At 43.9% G+C, this 22,342-nt stretch overlaps 1 protein-coding gene across 1 annotated transcript; it reads right to left on the bottom strand.

Moving 5' to 3' along the window:
• Positions 1–11,364: 11,364 nt before the first annotated feature.
• LOC124593952 lies at positions 11,365–18,738 on the bottom strand. Its single transcript, XM_047132300.1, has one exon. The coding sequence runs from the start codon at positions 18,736–18,738 to the stop codon at positions 11,365–11,367; it is 7,374 nt and encodes a 2,457-aa protein (XP_046988256.1).
• Positions 18,739–22,342: the final 3,604 nt, after the last annotated feature.

The raw sequence follows: 22,342 nt of genomic DNA, 5'->3' as shown, positions 1-22,342 counted from the left end.
GTTAGGGTGATTTTGAATGATTTTGAACGGCAGAGGTTGCATCGTAATGATGTAACATGGCGTGGGGTAATTTGTACTGATGTTGTCTGGCAGTGGGTGCTACAAAAAGACGTTGCTTTGCAGAGACTGCTTCGTGACGATGCTGTGTTGCAAGAAGACGCTACTTACGAATGTTGTGTGGTATACGGTTGTGCATACTGATGTTGCGTAGCACAGGACGTTGCTTATCAGAGGTAGCTCCAGAACTACGTTCCGTGGCATAGAGTAATTCGCAATGAAGTCGTGTGTGGGAGAGTGCTTTCTGAGGGGATAGGCAAAATAATGTTAGCACCTGTACTTACCTGCTAATAGTTTATTAACGAGGAGTTGGACCCCCTTTTGCTCATACAACTGCGATTCTTTTTGAAACACTGGCATATTGTAATTGTATAGTCTACAATGGAATGTTATGCCACTCTTCGATCAGAACCTATTCTCACTCCTGTATTGACGAGGGAGGCGAAAATATGCTCCGGAGTCTGCGCACCAATATCACCCACAAGGATTCGGTAATGTTCAGGTCTGGAGACTGTGTTGTCCAGGGAAGACGCTGCAGTTCAGTTGCATGCTCCTCATACCACCATTGTACTGTCCTGGCTGTGTGAATGGGTGCATTACCTTCCTGAAATATGGCGTAGTTCTTGGAGACTATCATTTTAATCGTGTGGTGCACCTGATCACCTAAAATGTTCATATAATCGTTGTCTGTAATACGGCTTTTGAGAGTAATGATGGTACCAGCAGAATACCATGGTATGGCTGCCCACACCATTACAGTTCCGCTTTCATGGCTAGCCGTTGAAATCAAGCAATCAGGATTGTAGACTTGTTTTGGCGTTCTCCAGACGTAAACCCGGCCCGATGTTGGAAATAACATAAACGTTAAGTCTTCGAACCATATGACGTGTTTACACTGATCAGCCGCCCAGGATTTATGCTCCTGACACCATGTCTTACGCTTCTTTGCATTGGTTGCCGTCACTAATGGTTAGGGTACAGCAGCTCGTCCACGAAGATTCTCGGACAGTGTCGATAGACACGTGGTCTCGAAGATGACTATTGACCTCTGCAGTTACTTTAGCCACCATAGTTTTGTGTTGTTTTGACACAATTCATGTTAGCGTAAGACGATTTCTGTCACTTAGTTTCGATTTGTGCCCACAATTACATTTGCGGGATGATGTCTTTCCATGTTATGTGTAGGGTGCAAGACTATTGGAATAGTTGCTCTTGAAACATTCAATAACTTGACAGAGTTGGTTACTGTTGCTCCAGCTAATCAGGCCCCCAGCTATCCGCCCTCTTTGGAACTCTGTTAGGCCTCAGAATCCAAATACGAAGTGCGCACTACTCTTAAACAACCTGCACTGATACGTAGTCCGTACTGAACATGCACAGTCCAAGGCGACACGTTGACTATCAAACACAACCACCCCATTACTACCATGTTCACATTATTTTGCGTATCCCCTGCATGTTACATAGAAAACAGTGCTTCGTAACCGTTGTACATGGCAGATGCTGCTTAGTGACGGCATTGTGGAGCTTAAAGTGCTACGTCACGTTATGTAACGATGTGCTTTTGACTGATATTACTTAGCGGAGTTTGATTTGTACCATCGTTGCATGGCAGAGTGTGCTGACCGCGCGTCGTACTGATTTTATGTGTCAGAGGGTGGTTAGTAACAATGGCACTAGCAGAGGGCACTTCATAACCCTGTTACGTGGCAGAAAATGCTTTGAAACGATATTGCGTGGTACAGACTGCTTCAAAACAATGTTGCATGGCTGAATGTGCTTCGTTATGATGTTTCAGGACAGAGGCGCTATATAGCAACACTGTGTACGATAGGATGTTTTGTAACGCTACTGTCTGGGGAGGGTGCTCCGCAAGAATGTTGCTTGCTAGTGTTATGCGTCAGGCGTTCCTTCTTACCGATATCATGTGGCAACATAAGTTTTGTACCAGTGTCACATAGCAGGGAACGCTTCGTAACAGTGTTGCTTGGCAGAGGGTGCTTGGTGAAAGTAATGACTGGCAGAAGCTGCGTCGACAAACTACCTGTTGGCTTCTGCGTCAGGTTCTGTAACCGGTGTTTGTTAGACGATTTTTCTCAAATTTAACCAGCACGAGTGGCTGTTATTGCGAATCCTTCACCCTCCATTGATGATGGAGAACTAGAGTCGAACTCGGTGCTGCAGATTATATGTGCCTTTCGTGCCAGCGTCCTAGGGCTTCCCTGTGGCGATTTCCGCTGTCGTTCAACTCTTGCTATCTGCATCGGTCGATCACTGCTGGACGGGAATCAAGGAACCATTCACCTTCAGGCTCTCCTCCTTCTTGTAGATGCTGATGTTATGTTTGTGAATCTCTAAGGCTTCACTGAACAAGTGGGTGTCTTAGCTCTTCTCCAGAGCAAGAAGTGGATCTAACGGAAACCTGCACAAACTGTCAAATCGTCACCCTATCCGGGAAACAAGGATGATTAGTATGGTCGTAAATCGTGCAAGACGAATGTCTGAGCCACAGCGAGATGCACCACCGGAGTAGACTTCTGAGGTGCGATGGGTACACCGCCAGTAACATAAGAACTGTGACGGGATCTGTCACTCACCGAAGTGACACATCAGATGAAGATGTGTTGGGTACAGACTCTGTGTGACAAATCCCCAGGGAGGTGGACAGAATCTGCCGTATGTTGCACAGACATTGCATAAAGAGTATATTTAAATCGATAGTGAAAGTCTGACACACATCCCCAGGAAGGTGGACAGAATCGACTGTATGTTGCGCAAAAACAGTTTCAAATGGGTAAAGTACAAAAAGAACCCACTCGCAATATCGAGAGTATACCACATTTCGTGTACATGAGGAAAAGTCTGTATTGGAATGGCAGGATGATCCATCATCACCAGAAGCGTCGACCATAAACGGCATTGCAGGATGGGACAGGTCGAGGAACTGATAGTTGCGGAGCACGCATTATGTGAGAAAGACTGAGAAATAAAATTCGCCTACACGCGTGTTCTTCCTACGGAGAGGAGTTGTCGGGTTTGCTTCTTCAGGGATCCACAAACATGACAACCAGTTCAACAAGAAAGTGGAAAATCTCAAGGTGAACGAATCCTGGATCCTCGTGCTGCAGCAAATAACAGTTGCAGGTAGCATGGGGAGAAGCACAGCTGGAATGACCCGGGAAATCCCTTCAGATGTTGGCTCGAAGTAATGTAATTTGCTGCCGCGAGCTCGACTCCAGTGCGCCATCAGCAATGAAGGGAGAGGCATTGGCTATGTCGGCCACTCGTGCTACCGTAACGTCAGAAAAATCATGATACAAACATCATACCAAGAAGCCAACCCGCAATTAGTCAACAAGTGGTCACGACAGCCTGAATGATGCAGATGCTGCTTTGTCGTTATTTATCGTCTCATAGCTTGATTTTCAACAGATTTTTTTTGTGTAAGTGGTGCTTCATAACTGAGTTACGTGCCAGACGGTTCTTTGTAACGATTTTGAGTGGCAGAGACTGCTTTGTGTCAATGTTGCACGTCCGAGGATCCTTTGAAACGATACTGCGTAGCAGAGAGTCCTTCATACTGATGTTGTATGGCATAGGATACTGCATATCGAAGTTGCGTAATATAGTATGTTTCACATGCAGGTTGTTTGTTCATAATGATATCGTGAGGCAGACAGTGTTTCATAGTGATAATGCATGACAAAGGGTGCTTGCTACCTATACTACGTGGCAGAGAGTGCTTCGTGACGACTTTACGTGCCAGGAGGGTACAGAGTGGGCTTTGTACAAATGTTACGTTGCAGAGGGCGCTGTGTACCGATTCTGAGTGTCGGAGAAAGTGCTTCATAACGACATAACGATGCTCCTTGGAAGAGGGTTCCTCCTAACTATGTTCATTGGCAGACGGTGCTGAGTAACGTTATCAAATTGCAGTACTGAATGGCAGAGAGTGCGTCGTGACAACGTCGCGTGCCAGATGTTGTATTGTAACGATGTTATGTGACAATGGGTAATTCGTAAATATGTTAGGTGTTAGTAGAAGCTCAGTACCAGTGTTACTTGGAAGAGATTGCTTCCTAACACTTTGCGTTGCAGAGTGTGCTTCGTGTAAATGCTGCATGGCAGACAGTGCTTTGTACCGATGTTACATGACACAGAGTGCATCGTGACTTTTTTGTAGTGGATGGTTCTTCGTGGCCATGTAGCGTGGTAGGGGTCAATCTTAACGAATTTGCACGTGGAGGGTGGTTTGTGATAATATTCCGTGTCAGTGAGTGTTCCCTACCAATGCTGTGCGACAGAAGGTACTTTGTACCTTCCTTGCATGGCAAAGGCTGCTTTGTAACGGTATTTTATGGCAGAGAGTGAAGATATATGGTGCGTGACGAATTGTATCGCAGTGGCTGCTTCCATAATGACGTTACCAGTCAGAGATTTCTATAAAACAGCGTTGCTTCGCAAATCATGTTTCATAACGATGTTACGTGGCAGAAAATGCAACATAACGTGATTGTGTGGCTGAGGATGCAGCGTACTAATTTTTGTTGATAGTGGCTTTCTGTATTGATGTTTCAGAGAATAGGATGTTTTGTAGATTTGTTATATGCGTAAATGTGCGAAAATATCACAGAGAAAATGTAGCTCTTGGTGGGCTGCCTCTGGACTCAAATACTGACAGCTGGTCGTCGTATATTGAGGAAAGCTCCACTGCACTCGGGCTGGCTACGTTGCACTGGTTCTGCAGGCTGGGGGCAAGCAAGTGTCCACAGCTGGCGTCGAACTGGCGCTAGAGTCAGGCGATCTAGGCTGTGCTGTAGCTGACAGCTTTGTAGTTGCCTTCATTGGCACGAGATGTAACTCTAAACGACAGTTAAACATGGGGCAGATAACTTTCCTGCTTCGTGAAGTACTTCTTGGCTTGTGCTGTTCGAATTGTTAAGTTATATGAAAGTGCAGGTATTCAATTAGATAACTTTCTTGAACCGCGTGACTGCTACGGTCGCATGTTCGAATCCTGCCCCGGGCATGGATGTGTGTGATGTTCTTAGGTTAGTTCGGTTTAAGTAGTTCTAATTCCTAGGGGACTGATGACCACAGATGTTAAGTCCCATAGTGCTCAGAGCCATTTGAACCATTTGATAACTTTCTTCTCCGAATTTAAATCGTATTTCCGTATAACGGGCTATAAACGTAATTACTGCCATGTCAGACGAATCGTCCGGTCGTAGATACACAGTGACACCTGTGTAAAGGGGTGAGGGGGCGGGGGGGGGGGGGGGGGGCGCTCATTAGTAGATATTTACAGTATGACTCGAAAGTACGTTAACATTTGAAAATTCAACACTTCACGGAACAGTGTAGCCAGAGAGGTAAAAATTGATTCACATGCTTGAAATGTCACATGGTTTTACTGAAACAAATATAAAAGTGTACAAAATGACCAACAGCTTGGGCACCATATGGTACAAAAATAATAGCATAACTACTGACTTTTAGCAAAGACGATGTTATTTATAACATATGCGCAACACGTAGTCCGTCATTCATGACAATCCCTGTAATCGAACAGCACTGTACAGCATTTGCTGGCGCGCATGTGTCCCTTTTCCATTGCACCTCATTTTATACACGATTCTCACGTGGCGCGACTAACATATTGCTGCCCAACGCCATCTGTAGACCATTTTATACACTTGTTTCTGCTTTCAGTGAATCCCTGTTTCACTTCGGGCACTTTTGTCAATTTTCAAACCTCTACCTACATTAGTATGTGAATAGTACATTTTCAAGTGTCAAGGGATTTTGGCGTCACCTTTAAGAGGCGCCTCATCGTCACTTCTGGTCAATCGATACCGCATTCGTACGTGACTGCGAGTTCTAGTGGTATCCTGACCTGTCACCATATCTGATCCATTCTTTAGCTTTGACAACACACGTTGACTAAAGGTACGAAACTATAGTCATGGATTTCCTCTCGAAAGTGATCGTTTAACGGTACTAGTTAGCATTCTCAGTGTTCTAGAGGTACACTCCCTGTCTTCCCTTTTCGTTTTGTCCCCTATTTTTGATTTGGAATTATCAGAGAAGAACACAACTGTCAAATCTCCCCTCCCCATCGCAAAACGAAACAGATCAACTGCGTAACACTAAGCAGTGGCTGAAACGGTGATAGGCTATAGCTTATAGGAAAGAACCATAATGCTCCCTTCCACAGGTGGAGACATGAAACTCCTCACAGTAACCTAAACCCTACAGGGACAGAACGTAATTTCCGTTCAGTGACACGGAATCTAACCTCTAATAATTTAACTTGTGCCACCTTTCCCAAATCTGGAATGTAAGGGGGGAGTTATGCCAAATTATGGCAACCCAGTCTTCTGTCGCCGTTGTGGTGCTGGAGAGGTGGATTTCAGAAACCCAGCTCCATGTTGTTTAAAACTTACATCGCCTACTATAAAAGCCATGCTACAACTGATGTGCCTGTATCTTTGGACACTTTCAGCAAGAAAATGTCCTGGAACACCGCCCGCCTGTGCTTTGGGGCAGCTATACCTGATAACTATTTAACCATAGATAGAGATACTCCTTATCACTACCTGATGAATCTATTGCAAAAGCTGCCACCAATCTTTCTCCTACACAAACATTATAGTAAATAAATTTTTTTCTCTGATTATAGCCTCATGTTCTCGTGTTAGTCGTCGTACTTAATGGTGTTTTACTGTTAACAAAAATCCACTGCAAAATTATTGATGTTGAACAAACATTGCGTCGTGTAACATCAGTACTGATAATGAAATAATTTTCAGCAACCTTTTGAATAACTGTTCCCTTTATAGAAAGCCAGATCCAGAATAATGACGTAATATATTTCCTTTTGTTGAAAATTAATGATCCAAAGAAAGTCGCAGCACAGCATCCCTAAAAAGTATTTCAGGGCTCTTTTTGTAGCATCATATTAATCTCATCCATTTATCAACATATTAGTTTTTACGCGAGAAATAAAAAAGAGAAAGCGAAAATGTTGTTACGTGGCTTCCGCTGGTTATCCTGTACACATCCCACCGGAAGTCAATTTCTTCCGAAACTCGCTGCAGCATTGCAGGTGTAACTTGCTCAGTGTCGGCGTAAATTCTTGCTGTAAGTTCAGTTAAGAGAAGCCGGCACAGGGGGTACAAACACGACATCCTTGATGAAGCCCCATAAAAAAGGCGAGTGGTGTCAGGTCTGGAGAACGTGGTGGGGCTATGCAATTGGCGCGTCACGGCCAATCCATTTACCTGGAAAGCGGTCACTGAGAAAATCCGGACGTGTCAGGTAGTGGGTGGTACACCATCATGCATGAAGTCTTTCGATCTTCGTCACCTTTATCACGAACATGTTGCGATGTTTAATGTGGATTTTCACTGCCCCAAATCCTACAGTTGTGTATGTTAACCTTGTCATTTAAGTCACAAATCGACTTGTCAGAAAAGATGATTTTGTCCAAGAATTGTTCATTTCCATGTAATAGATTTCATATATCCGCAAGGAACGTCTTGCGAGCAATTTTATAAGTGTCTTTTATTCCTTGTAGGATCGTCAATCTGTACGGTTTCAAATCCAAACGGTTTCTCAACTCGCGCCAAAGAGTCGTATGTAGGATTTGCAGTTCGCGAGATGCACGCCGAGTCGATAGTCGAGCAAAATGATGGGTGGGTTGCGCAGAAAGTGTCGCCGCTTTTTTCGCAAAGCTGGTCGTAGGTGATGCTCCAAACACGAACAATAACACTGTGCACTGACGATCTGCCGTGGAGGAACGTAATGCGTTAGGATAACACCATCACAGTCGTACACGAGAATCACCATAACTTTAGACCGCGCCATTCGCACCATCAGAAGAACAGACTCTGCTAACGGTATACTACGGCTTCCACATCGATGGCAACGGGTTCGTCACAGCGCTGGTGACTATTTTGAAGGACAGTAACAGGTGCAAACCTGTAACTCTTGTGTATCGGTTGTGAATAAATAGGAGCCACTACTTAAGTTCCAACCCTCGTATATGAATTTTCAAAGATTTAAAGTCCTATTTGAAACACCCTGTACAAGCCGTAATTGATTTCAAGACATTTAGAACTAGGACTCACTAGTTTACCGAAAACTTCAGCCATTGAAGGACCCCAAAGCAGAATATTCTCCTTTCCTTGTATCATACACCCAATTCACTCGGCTTCCCTGGGGAAGAGGAGACTGATGATCAAGAAATTAAATCACAATAAACCCATAATCATATTCATCTAACCCTTTGTGGAACAGGCTACATTTTCTCCATGACACAGATCGCATATGGTTCCTATGAAAGTAGTGCCGAGAAATGATGTAGTGTACATATGTCTACATTTCTTTTTAAGGAAGAATTATTTACACGGAAGTCTACAACCCAATAATAGGTTGATGCCCGTACATCTTATGTCTTCCTCAATATATGAAGACATGATGAAACGTACACTGAGATCACAAAAGTGGTAGTGTACATCCTATTATTGTTTCGGACATCATTTTGCCCCACGGAGTGCAGCGACTCCACGTGGCAGGGACTCAAAAAGTCATTATGAGTCCCCTTCAAAAGTTCTGAGCCATGCTGTCTGTATAGTAGTCGAAAATGGCGAAAGTGCTGCCCGTGCAGGATTTTGTGCATAAACTGACCTCTCAATTGCATCTCATAAATGTTCGAGGGGATTCATGTCGGGCTATCTAGGTGGCGAGATCATTCACTCGCACTGTCCAGAAAGTTCTTCAAACCAACGTGAACAGTTGTGGCCTGATAACATGGCGCATTGTCATCCAGAAAAGTTCCATCGCTGCTTGGGAATATCAAGTCTATGATTGATAGAAAACGGTTTCCAAGTAGCCAAACATGGTCATTTCCAGTCAATGGTCGGTGAAGTTGTACCAGAGGATTCATTTCCTTCCATGTAAGCGTAATCCATACCATTATGGAGCCACCACGACCAGCTTGCACAGTTCCCTGTGGACAACGTGGGCCCGTGGCTTCGCAGAATATGCGTCACAATAGAACCCTGCGCCAGCTCTTACCAACTGAAATCGGGAGTCATCTCACAAGGCCGCGGTTTTCCAGCTTCTAGGGTCCAAACGGTAATGTCACGAGGCCAGGAGCTATGCTGCAGATATTGTCGTGCTGTTAACCAAAGCACTCTGGTTGGTCGTTAGATGCCGTACCCCATAAACGGCACGTTTCGACGCACTGCCGTAACCAATACGTTCACCGTTCGTCCCACATTGATATCTGCGGTTATTACTTATAGAGTTGTTTGTCTGTTTGCACTGAGATGTCTATGCAAACGTCGCTGCTCACAATCGTTAAGTGAATGTCGTCGGCCATTGCGTTGTCCGCGGTGAGAGGTAATGACTGAAATATGGTATTATCGACACACTCCTGACGCCTGCGGATCTGGGAATACTGAATTCCCTAACGATTAGCGATACGGGATGTCCCATGTGTCTAGCTCCAGCTACCATTTAGAGTTCAAAGACTTATAATTCCCGTTGTGCGATCATAGTCACGTCGGAAATCCTTTCACATGAATCATCTGAGTACAAATGACAGCTCCACCAAGTCAACTGTGCTTTTATTCCTTGTGTAGCGATGCTACCGCCATCTGTATATTTGCATATTGCTATATCATGAATTTCGTCACCTCAGAGTAATGCCTCCGAATTTTTAAGGCTTTTTTAATAAGACAAATAGTCACGTCGGAAATCCTTTCACATGAATCATCTGAGTACAAATGACAGCTCCACCAAGTCAACTGTGCTTTTATTCCTTGTGTAGCGATGCTACCGCCATCTGTATATTTGCATATTGCTATATCATGAATTTCGTCACCTCAGAGTAATGCCTCCGAATTTTTAAGGCTTTTTTAATAAGACAAACTTTATTAACATTCTACACATTTATTCTTCATATCTAAGCGCTGTATATACTTTTAAATACAGTCATCTGGGCGAAGAACAGATTTCTTCCAATGAGAAGCTCTTGATTTCGTCACTGTAGAAGGTTTGACTTTGCTGACGGAGTCACAACGTCATCTCCTCTTGCACCACAACATCATCTCTGCTTCCACGGCTTCACCACTGTCAGAGTGAAGTCTTAAAAGGTGTACTTTAAGTTTTGGAAACATATGAAAATCGGAAGCGCCCAAGTCGGGATTGAATGGAGGATTATCGATAACACTGAACTGTGAGATATATCACAGCGTCGTGTGTGGTTTGGCGTTGTCATTCAGGAGAGGAGGCTCCATGTGTGAGCGAATTACTAGACTTCGAAACGCGGTTGAGGCACACGCCTATTCACGCAATCACGTAGGTACTTTACCCATCGCCACGTTACAAGTCAGAGCCCTCTACAGGCAGAGGGCTGCAAACATGTAGACATGAAGAATAAAGATGTAGAATGACAATAAGTCCTGCTTTATTTACAATCACTTTTCATCGGGCATTCTCTATTTGAACACCAACAGATTCCGTTCGGTCCATTGATATTGCAGTATTTCCTTTTAACTTCCAGCTATGATCGCTTGCTGCATTATTGCCGAGCAAATTACAAGATTCCGTGGAGAGCTGTAATTCGGACTCCAGAAAACGTAATGGGTCACTGAATGAATGTAGATAATGTCGTTAACTAACACTAGCAATGTGTTTTAAATAATGTGTAGATAAAATATAATGCCCAAGAATGTAAAACTCAAACTCTGACTGAACCTTGATTAAAACAAGAAACCCAGAAAGTAACAATCCAAAACAAAGAGAAAAATTAATTAATAAACGAAAGGTTTTTCATTTCTGTATTATGAGCTTTAGGAGCTTTTACAGAAAAAATTCGAAGAGATTACATTTTAGAACATCCTCATATGAATGAACTTAAAATATATTAAGTCATGGTATCATATCTAGAAAATCTACAGCATCTGTTCCATTTTAAAGCTGCGTATTACATAGAAACCTGATGTAAAATGTGTTTTATGGGGACTTAACGAAGATAATGTGACTTGTGAATGTAAAATACTAAGACAATATGTGAGCTACACAACTAAATATTTAAGCAGGGTAGAGCACCTCGTATATCCAGTGAATAAAAATGTAGAAAAATATCAAAAAGAAGGAGATAAACATCAGGACTTTATATAAAGTTCGATTTATTATCAACTCCTTAATTTTGAATAATATAAATGCCGTATGGCCAGCGAGTAATACAATAATTTGGAGAACACTGAGATTGGTGAGGAGCATGCTGGTAGAACACTAGCCAGAGTCGCGGTCATCTCTGAGGCACCCCTGACTGCTGGATGTCGAATAGCAGGAACGGTCTGCGGCCCAGGCAGATGAGAGCCTATCAGATTTCACACATTTAATGGGATTGAGCACCTCCTTGCCGGTCTGTGCTTTGAAACCCGGAAACGGAGGTGGTCCAATAACACGACGTTCCCTTAGCTTCACTTCTCGCTGCGAAGACTGTAGTGAAGTCGTGGGGGACCGGGACCCAAAAGCTCGGAAAGGGGGAGGCCCAGTAATGAGACAGCCTCTTAGTGAAGCTTCAGTAGGTATGGAGTGTTGCACATCCCTGGGAGCCCGAGCCCTAAACGCCGGAAATGGAGGGGGTCCAGTGACAAGACAGCCCCTCAACATTGCATCACTCTGTGAGACATTTGATATGTACCTGGCGTCCCCAGGGACTTGTGACCTGAAGGCGCCGAATGGTGGTGGCCCAGTAATGCAAAAGCCCCTTAAAGTTGCCTCCCTCTGAACGGCTTCTGGTATGGTCCAGGCAGCCTTACTTGGAAATGCAGGATACGGTGGGGGCCCAGTCAGGTCACGACCCCACAGATACATAAGACTCTGAAGATCGTCACTAGATTTTGATACCTTGTCCACTGGTTCATCAACCTGGTTGGAATGCAACATGTGATTCTGACTGTTTGCTTGGAGCTTACTTATTCGATCAGTTTCGACCTCTGAATATTGGCTCTCAACATTATCACCAAGGGATCGACTCACTATGATCTGTTCCTTCTCCTCATCCGAATCGGGTCTTGAAAACTTCCCATCATTTATTTCAAGCTCCTTCATCAGCTGGGGCACATCATTTAAGTGCATGCTTGGAGGCACATCGCCCACTGCTAAGAGTGCACTATGGCGCACACTTTTTTGATTTCTATCGAACTCTTCTGAGTAATTCTGAATAGAATGGAGGCTGCTTATCTCACTGATTTTATAGCCCTCCTCATTTAAATCGGGGCTTGCAATAGTTGCATTATTTGATTCAAGCTCCTTCATCAGCTGGGACACATCATTTAAGTGCACGCTTGGAGGCACATTGCCCACAGCTAAGAGAGCACTATGGCGCACACTTTTTTGATTTCTATCGAACTCTTCTGAGTATGTCTGAATAGCATGGAGGCTGCTTATCTCACTGATTTTATAGCCCTCCTCATTTAAATCGGGGCTTGCAATAGTTGCATTATTTGATTCAAGCTCCTTCATCAGCAGGGGCACATCATTTAAATGCACGCTTGGAGGCACATCGCCCACAGCTAAGAGCGCACTATGGCGCACACTTTTTTGATTTCTATCGAACTCTTCTGAGTAAATCTGAATAGCATGGAGACTGCTTATCTCACTGATTTTATAGCCCTCCTCATTTAAATCGGGGCTTGCAATAGTTGCATTATTTGATTCAAGCTCCTTCATCAGCTGGGGAACATCATTTATGTGCACGCTTGGAGGCACATCGCCCACAGCTAAGAGTGCACTATGGCGCACACTTTTTTGGTTTCTATCGAACTCTTCTGAGTAATTCTGAATAGCATGGAGGCTGCTTATCTCACTGATTTTATAGCCCTCCTCATTTAAATCGGGGCTTGCAATAGTTGCATTATTTGATTCAAGCTCCTTCATCAGCTGGGGCACATCATTTAAGTGCACGCTTGGAGGCACATCGCCCACAGCTAAGAGTGCACTATGGCGCACACTTTTTTGATTTCTATCGAACTCTTCTGAGTAATTCTGAATAGCATGGAGGCTGCTTATCTCACTGATTTTATAGCCCTCCTCATTTAAATCGGGGCTTGCAATAGTTGCATTATTTGATTCAAGCTCCTTCATCAGCTGGGGCACATCATTTAAGTGCACGCTTGGAGGCACATCGCCCACAGCTAAGAGTGCACTATGGCGCACACTTTTTTGATCTCTATCGAACTCTTCTGAGTAATTCTGAATAGCATGGGGGCTGCTTATCTCACTGATTTTATAGCCCTCCTCATTTAAATCGGCGCTTGCAATAGTTGCAATATTTGATTCAAGCTCCTTCAACAGCTGGGGCACATCATTTAAGTGCACGCTTGGAGGCACATCGCCCACAGCTAAGCGTGCACTATGGCGCACACTTTTTTGATTTCTATCGAACTCTTCTGAGTAACTCTGAATAGCATGGACGCTGCTTATCTCACTGATTTTATAGCCCTTCTCACTTAAGTCGGGGCTTGCAATAGTTGCATTATTTGATTCAAGCTCCTTCATCAGCTGGGGCACATCATTTAAGTGCACGCTTGGAGGCACATCGCCCACAGCTATGAGCGCACTACGGCGCACACTTTTTTGATTTCTATCGAACTCTTCTGAGTAATTCTGAATAGCATGGGGGCTGCTTACCTCACTGATTTTATAGCCCTCCTCATTTAAATCGGAGCTTGCAATAGTTGCATTATTTGATTCAAGCTCCTTCATCAGCTGGGGCACATCATTTAAGTGCACGCTTGGAGGCACATCGCCCACAGCTAAGAGTGCACTATGGCGCACACTTTTTTGATTTCTATCGAACTCTTCTGAGTAATTCTGAATAGCATGGGGGCTGCTTATCTCACTGATTTTATAGCCCTCCTCATTTAAATCGGGGCTTGCAATACTTGCATTATTTGATTCAAGCACATTCATCAGCTGGGGCACATCATTTAAGTGCACGGTTGGAGGCACATCGCCCACAGCTAAGAGTGCACTATGGCGCACACTTTTTTGATTTCTATCGAACTCTTCTGAGTAATTCTGAATAGCATGGAGACTGCTTATCTCACTGATTTTATAGCCCTCCTCATTTAAATCGGGGCTTGCAATAGTTGCATTATTTGATTCAAGCTCCTTCATCAGCTGGGGCACATCATTTAAGTGCACGCTTGGAGGCACATCGCCCACAGCTAAGAGTGCACTATGGCGCACACTTTTTTGATTTCTATCGATCTCTTCTGAGTAATTCTGAATAGCATGGGGGCTGCTTATCTCACTGATTTTATAGCCCTCCTCATTTAAATCGGGGCTTGCAATAGTTGCATTATTTGATTCAAGCTCCTTCATCAGCTGCGGCACATCATTTAAGTGCACGCTTGGAGGCACATCGCCCACAGCTACGATTGCCCTATGGCGCACACTTTTTTGATTTCTATCGAACTCTTCTGAGTGATTCTGAATAGCATGGGGGCTGCTTATCTCACTGATTTTATAGCCCTCCTCATTTAAATCGGGGCTTGCAATAGTTGCATTATTTGATTCAAGCTCCTTCATCAGCTGGGGCACATCATTTAAGTGCACGCTTGGAGGCACATCGCCCACAGCTAAGAGTGCACTATGGCGCACACTTTTTTGATTTCTATCGAACTCTTCTGAGTAATTCTGAATAGCATGGGGGCTGCTTATCTCACTGATTTTATAGCCCTCCTCATTTAAATCGGGGTTTGCAATAGTTGCATTATTTGATTCAAGCTCCTTCATCAGCTGGGGCACATCATTTAAGTGCACGCTTGGAGGCACATCGCCCACAGCTAAGAGTGCACTATGGCGCACACTTTTTTGATTTCTATCGAACTCTTCTGAGTAATTCTGAATAGCATGGAGGCTGCTTATCTCACTGATTTTATAGCCCTCCTCATTTAAATCGGGGCTTGCAATAGTTGCATTATTTGATTCAAGCTCCTTCATCAACTGGGGCACATCATTTAAGTGCAAGCTTGGCGGCACATCGCCCACAGCTACGAGTGCACTATGGAGCACACTTTTTTGATTTCTATCGAACTCTTCTGAGTAATTCTGAATAGCATGGAGCCTGCTTATCTCACTGATTTTATAGCCCTCCTCATTTAAGCCGGGGCTTGCAATAGTTGCATTATTTGATTCACGCTCCTTCATCAGCTGGGGCACATCATTTAAGTGCACGCTTGGAGGCACATCGCCCACAGCTAAGAGTGCACTATGGCGCACACTTTTTTGATTTCTATCGAACTCTTCTGAGTAATTCTGAATAGCATGGAGGCTGCTTATCTCACTGATTTTATAGCCCTCCTCATTTAAGTCGGGGCTTGCAATAGTTGCATTATTTGATTCAAGCTCCTTCATCAGCTGGGGCACATCATTTAAGTGCACGCTTGGAGGCACATCGCCCACAGCTAAGAGTGCACTATGGAGCACACTTTTTTGATTTCTATCGAACTCTTCTGAGTAATTCTGAATAGCATGGAGGCTGCTTATCTCACTGATTTTATAGCCCTCCTCATTTAAGTCGGGGCTTGCAATAGTTGCATTATTTGATTCAAGCTCCTTCATCAGCTGGGGCACATCATTTAGGTGCACGCTTGGAGGCACATCGCCCACAGCTAAGAGTGCACTATGGCGCACACTTTTTTGATTTCTATCGAACTCTTCTGAGTAATTCTGAATAGCATGGAGGCTGCTTATCTCACTGATTTTATAGCCCTCCTCATTTAAATCGGGGCTTGCAATAGTTGCATTATTTGATTCAAGCTCCTTCATCAGCTGGGGCACATCATTTAAGTGCAAGCTTGGAGGCACATCGCCCACAGCTTCGAGCGCACTACGGCGCACACTTTGTTGACTTCTATCGAACTCTTCTGAGTGCTTCTGAATAGCAGGGGGGCTGCTTATCTCACTGATTTTATAGCCCTCCTCATTTAAATCGGGGCTTGCAATCGCTGCATTATTTGATTCAAGCTCCTTCATCAGCTGTTGCACATCATTCAAGTGCACGCTTGGAGGCACATCGCCCACAGCTAAGAGTGCACTATGGCGCACACTTTTTTGATTTCTATCGAACTCTTCTGAGTGCTTCTGAATAGCATAGGGGCTGCTTATCTCACTGATTTTATAGCCCTCCTCATTTAAATCGGGGCTTGCAATAGTTGCATTATTTGATTCAAGCTCCTTCATCAGCTGGGGCACATCATTTAAGTGCACGCTTGGAGGCACATCGCCCACAGCTAAGAGTGCACTATGGCGCACACTTTTTTGATTTCTATCGAACTCTTCTGAGTGCTTCTGAATAGCATGGGGGCTGCTTATCTCACTGATTTTATAGCCCTCCTCATTTGAATCGGGGCTTGCAATAGTTGCATTGTTTGATTCAAGCTCTTTCATCAGCTGGGGCACATCATTTAAGTGCACGCTTGGAGGCACATCGCCCACAGCTAAGAGTGCACTATGGCGCACACTTTTTTGATTTCTATCGAACTCTTCTGAGTAACTCTGAATAGCATTGAGGCTGCTTATCTCACTGATTTTATAGCCCTCCTCATTTAAATTGGGGCTTGCAATAGTTGCATTATTTGATTGAAGCTCCTTCATCAGCTGGGGCACATCATTTAGGTACACGCTTGGAGGCACATCGCCCACAGCTATGAGCGCACTACGGCGCACACTTTGTTGATTTCTATCGAACTCTTCTGAGTGCTTCTGAATAGCATGGGGGCTGCTTATCTCACTGATTTTATAGCCCTCCTCATTTAAGTCGGGGCTTGCAATAGTTGCATTATTTGATTCAAGCTCCTTCATCAGCTGGGGCACATCATTTAGGTGCACGCTTGGAGGCACATCGCCCACAGCTAAGAGTGCACTATGGCGCACACTTTTTTGATTTCTATCGAACTCTTCTGAGTAATTCTGAATAGCATGGAGGCTGCTTATCTCACTGATTTTATAGCCCTCCTCATTTAAGTCGGGGCTTGCAATAGTTGCATTATTTGATTCAAGCTCCTTCATCAGCTGGGGCACATCATTTAGGTGCACGCTTGGAGGCACATCGCCCACAGCTAAGAGTGCACTATGGCGCACACTTTTTTGATTTCTATCGAACTCTTCTGAGTAATTCTGAATAGCATGGAGGCTGCTTATCTCACTGATTTTATAGCCCTCCTCATTTAAGTCGGGGCTTGCAATAGTTGCATTATTTGATTCAAGCTCCTTCATCAGCTGGGGCACATCATTTAGGTGCACGCTTGGAGGCACATCGCCCACAGCTAAGAGTGCACTATGGCGCACACTTTTTTGATTTCTATCGAACTCTTCTGAGTAATTCTGAATAGCATGGAGGCTGCTTATCTCACTGATTTTATAGCCCTCCTCATTTAAATCGGGGCTTGCAATAGTTGCATTATTTGATTCAAGCTCCTTCATCAGCTGGGGCACATCATTTAAGTGCACGCTTGGAGGCACATCGCCCACAGCTAAGAGTGCACTATGGCGCACACTTTTTTGATTTCTATCGAACTCTTCTGAGTGCTTCTGAATAGCATGGGGGCTGCTTATCTCACTGATTTTATAGCCCTCCTCATTTGAATCGGGGCTTGCAATAGTTGCATTGTTTGATTCAAGCTCTTTCATCAGCTGGGGCACATCATTTAAGTGCACGCTTGGAGGCACATCGCCCACAGCTAAGAGTGCACTATGGCGCACACTTTTTTGATTTCTATCGAACTCTTCTGAGTATGTCTGAATAGCATGGAGGCTGCTTATCTCACTGATTTTATAGCCCTCCTCATTTGAATCGGGGCTTGCAATAGTTGCATTATTTGATTCAAGCTCCTTCATCAGCTGGGGCACATCATTTAAGTGCACGCTTGGAGGCACACCGCCCACAGCTAAGAGTGCACTATGGCGCACACTTTTTTGATTTCTATCGAACTCTTCTGAGTAACTCTGAATAGCATTGAGGCTGCTTATCTCACTGATTTTATAGCCCTCCTCATTTAAATCGGGGCTTGCAATCGCTGCATTATTTGATTCAAGCTCCTTCATCAGCTGGGGCACATCATTCAAGTGCATGCTTGGAGGCACATCGCCCACAGCTAAGAGTGCACTATGGCGCACACTTTTTTGATTTCTATCGAACTCTTCTGAGTGCTTCTGAATAGCATGGAGGCTGCTTATCTCACTGATTTTATGGCCTTCCTCATTAGAATCGGGTCTTGCAAACTTTCTGTCATTTGATTCAAGCTCTTTCATCAGCAGGGGCACTTCATTGAAGTGTACTCTTTGAGGTTCATCGCCCACAGCTACGGGCGCACTATTGCGCGCAAATTCATGTCCAACCAAACTTTCTGAGTGCTTAGCAGTGAATTTGAGGCTGGTTGTCGGATTGATTTTATATATTTCGTTATCTGAATCGGAAATTGGATAGTTTACATCGTATGTTTCGATCCCCTTCATCTGCTGGGCAACTGTATTTAAGTGCTTGAGTTTAGGCTCATCACCAATAGATCTGAACTCACTTACTTTCGCTGATAGTTCTTTGAGATCTAATATTTGAACGTGTAATGCCTTAGGTTTCTCATCATTGCTCATGGGTGTTGGCTCTCTACAGTGTTTTCCGTCCCTAACGTGGGATGATACACTTATGTTCACGATGTTCAGCACTGGGGCCCCGTTGTTTTCGCTGCAAGATGTTACTGCTGCGTTCCGGTCTTCCCCAGACCTCTGTTGGGAGAAAAAACAAGGTATAAGGCTCTGCATGGAAAAATGAGAGTTTGTGTAGCGTTAGTCGATTATTCCTCAATACTATTTTGCGTTTCTTTATTATATGGTTCTGAGACTATTTTTCCATATATTTTTCTACTGTAAGCGGATTTTTGTGTAATTTCTTAGTTATGTCTAATCTCTAACACAATACTGCGCCAGACCCCAACTGTGTTACGATTTGTGTAATGAATGTTATGAGTTATGTCCTCATTTCTTTTATTACGTTTCTCTTCGACATTGGCCCGAACTGTGGAGATTGGTTGCAGCATATACCTGAAGTGAATAACTACTCAACTTCCAATAACCGTGATCAACTCAATAGCAGGACCCCATGATCTACATCTTGTGCATTGTTCCTACTGTATCTGTGCTAGGGCTGGTCTTACATCCTGTGGACATTAAATGACTTATTAATTCGTTGATTCGTCGCATTGAACATAACCTGTCGTCAGAGAGAATCATAGGATATTTGCTGTACACCACTGAACACAATGATGAAGAGACTCACCTATCAGCAACTACTTCTGTAGCATGTATTGTTACATTGTAGTGTTGTATTTCCGTTTAGGGACACACTGAAGGAAGTAGTTGCTAATTCCACTTCCTTGAAAATATAGTGCTTATGCAGCAATAATTATAAGTGGTTGCTGATTTTCGGGCACGGTTTGCTTTATAACTCAGATTGGTGCATAATTTCGGAACGTTTTTGTTTTGTGTGTTGGGCTTTGGTTGCTATGGGTTTATTCATCAATTGTCATTTCTTATTTGTACCTGACTGTACTGAGGTTACGCATTGTGATTTTGTCACCAGGAGGTAGTGAGAGGAGTTGTGGACGCCATTAAGCGGAGTGCCAAGTGAAGAAATCGAAATATTTCTCACATATTCTCCTGTTCCAGTTCATTAGAGATGTGACAGCAATGTAGGCAGCCAGAACGATTTGCGTCGTGTATGGTGACGTTTTAGGATGATAGGTATGACATTAGAGACACCCCACGTTCAGGAAGGGATTAATGAAGATGGTTTAAACGCATTAATCCTCAATAACCACATCAGGTTACTCGAGAATTGGGAAATTGAATGAACTGCGGATATTCCACCTTCGTGCGTCATTTGCATCCTGTGTTGAAGATTCAATAATCCGGTGTGTGGGTGTGCATGCTTTAGGCCAAAAGCACAAAACTCAGCGGATGGCCATAACTACATCTCTGCTTCCTCGTCATCAACGAGCTTGTGAACAATACCGAATATTCATATCCTATATTGTTACTGGTAATGACTAACTGCTTACGTAACAGAAAGAAAGGAATGGCTGAGCGAAAGAAATGAGCAACTTCTTCTAGAATGACTGCGAGCATTCACCAAAGGTAATGTTATTCATCTTCTGCAACAGCGACGATGTGGTGTACTATGAATTGCTTCCCGCAGATGTAATCATCATTGTTGACATTTATTGTCTTGCAGACGCATTTCGGGTACAACGACCAGCACGACTTTATGAAGTTTTGCTACTCCTCGGTAACGCACGCCGGCATCCTGCTGGACCGACGAAAAACACTATGCAGAAGTTGGTCTGGGAAGTCGTCACACACGCAACCTATTCACCTGATCTTGCGCCCTGGGACTTTTCACCTCTTCCGCCATCTGTCGAACAGCCTACGAGGAACTTCCTTTCCGGATGAAAGTGCGCTTGCCGTTCGGTTTGAGGCGTCACGTCACGGACTTGGCGGCTCCTCCTGCCGGAAGTTCGAGTCCCCCTCTGGCATGGGTGTGTGTGTAGTTCTTAGCATAAGTTACTTTAAGTTAGTTTAACTAGTGTATAAGTCTAGAGACCGATGACTTAAGCAGTTTGGTTCTTTAGGAATTAACACATTTGAACATTTTTTGAAAGAGCTCTCCGAAAATCGCTCGAAGAGTTCTTCACCTCAAAAACACGTGATTTCTGCAGTAGCAAAATCGACAAATTGCTCCAGCGTTGGCAGACTGTTGTAAATGATGAAGGAGAATATATTATGGATGACTAAGGTCTATGTTAAGTCTCAAGGTGCTCAGAGCCATTTGAACCTATTGACTAAGGTCTCTGCTATGCATATCTGTCGTGCTAACTGAACTTACGGAAAACGCTACGAATTTATGCACCTAACCAACATAAGATTATCAAATTTAAAAATGACTTGAGTTTCAGTTAAGGTGCAATATCCGTAATTATTCCGTAGAACGCCAGCGAATAAAGTTAGCAACGTCAATAAGCACACTTCCATTGAAGTCAGGTCAGGAAAACAGTACATTATTTCAAAGTGGCTTCTTCGCGAGTGTCTTAGCTAAGTGCACAAGTATTCGGCTGGCAGCGGTCGGTCGCCTTGGAGGGCTGCAGCCTGGAGTCGGTGCACAGAGATGGGTCGACATGGAACGCGAGACACAGGCTCACAAAAAGCTATCGTGTTTCGACCGGCCCATAGGCAAAACGTCCAATGAAGTATCTGGCTATGTAGCAATGGGAGCAATGAGGGAAGGGTTTCATAATGACTTTGGATGCAAAATTTTGCCAGACTATCAGAGTAAAACCCCTAAGTCGTTTTAGCCTTACGTAAAATCAGTAAGCTGATCCAAGTCACTTGTTGAGTCACTCAGGTACCATACTGGAGCAGAATCTGAATTCGACAGGGAGAAGGCCGAAATAATGACTTCAGCTCTCCGAAATTGTTTCAGGGCGATAGATCGTGATGCATCACGTCCTTTCAGTCATCCTACGGCAACTAAACGGAAGATTATGATATAAGTGATCGCGGAATTGTAAAGCAACTGCAATCGCGCAGTAGTGGAAAGGCATCAGCACCAAATCAGATACCTGCAAGAACGTACAGAGTCGATGCGGAAAAAACTTGCTCCTCTTCTAGCAGCAGTTTATCGTAGGTTTCTGAAGCAATGAAGTGCATCTAGTTACTGGAGAAAAGTGCCGGTCATTTCTGTTTGCAGGAAGGGTTGTAGAAAAACATCACACAATTATTGACCTGGTAGCGGAGTACCCTACTTTTCCCGAGTGTATAATTATTCCATTTCTTTTTATTAGCCCATCATCTCGATCCCTCTCTCTTTGTCCATCTCCTCCAAACTCCTCTCTGTCCGTATCATTCTCCTCCCACCACCCCTCGCCACTTCTGCCCACCTTCTCTACCAAGCACTCTCTGCCTGTCTCCTGCTTCCATCTCCAGAACTATGTCTTGTACAGTGATGTAATTTTGTAAGTACATTCAGTAATATAGGTGAATATTGTCCACAAAATTTGTCGTGAATACTGTAAGTAGTTAAATAGTAATAAATTAAAACTTCATTCATATCGCAGCAGGTTTCACGCATATAGGTGCTTATTACGTCATATATCCTGACCTGTGTGTTGTACAATGGTGTAATATTATAGGTACTTTGATCGGC

Source organism: Schistocerca americana, chromosome 2 (assembly GCF_021461395.2).
Source record: "Schistocerca americana isolate TAMUIC-IGC-003095 chromosome 2, iqSchAmer2.1, whole genome shotgun sequence".
Lineage (NCBI taxonomy): Eukaryota > Metazoa > Arthropoda > Insecta > Orthoptera > Acrididae > Schistocerca > Schistocerca americana.
Note: the sequence above shows the minus strand (reverse complement) of the source record. Positions and strands in the feature narration are given on the sequence as shown.

Excerpts from the sequence above, each read along its gene's own strand:
- LOC124593952 (XM_047132300.1), bottom strand. The coding sequence starts at position 18,738 with ATGAGCAATGATGAGAAACCTAAGGCATTACACGTTCAAATATTAGAT.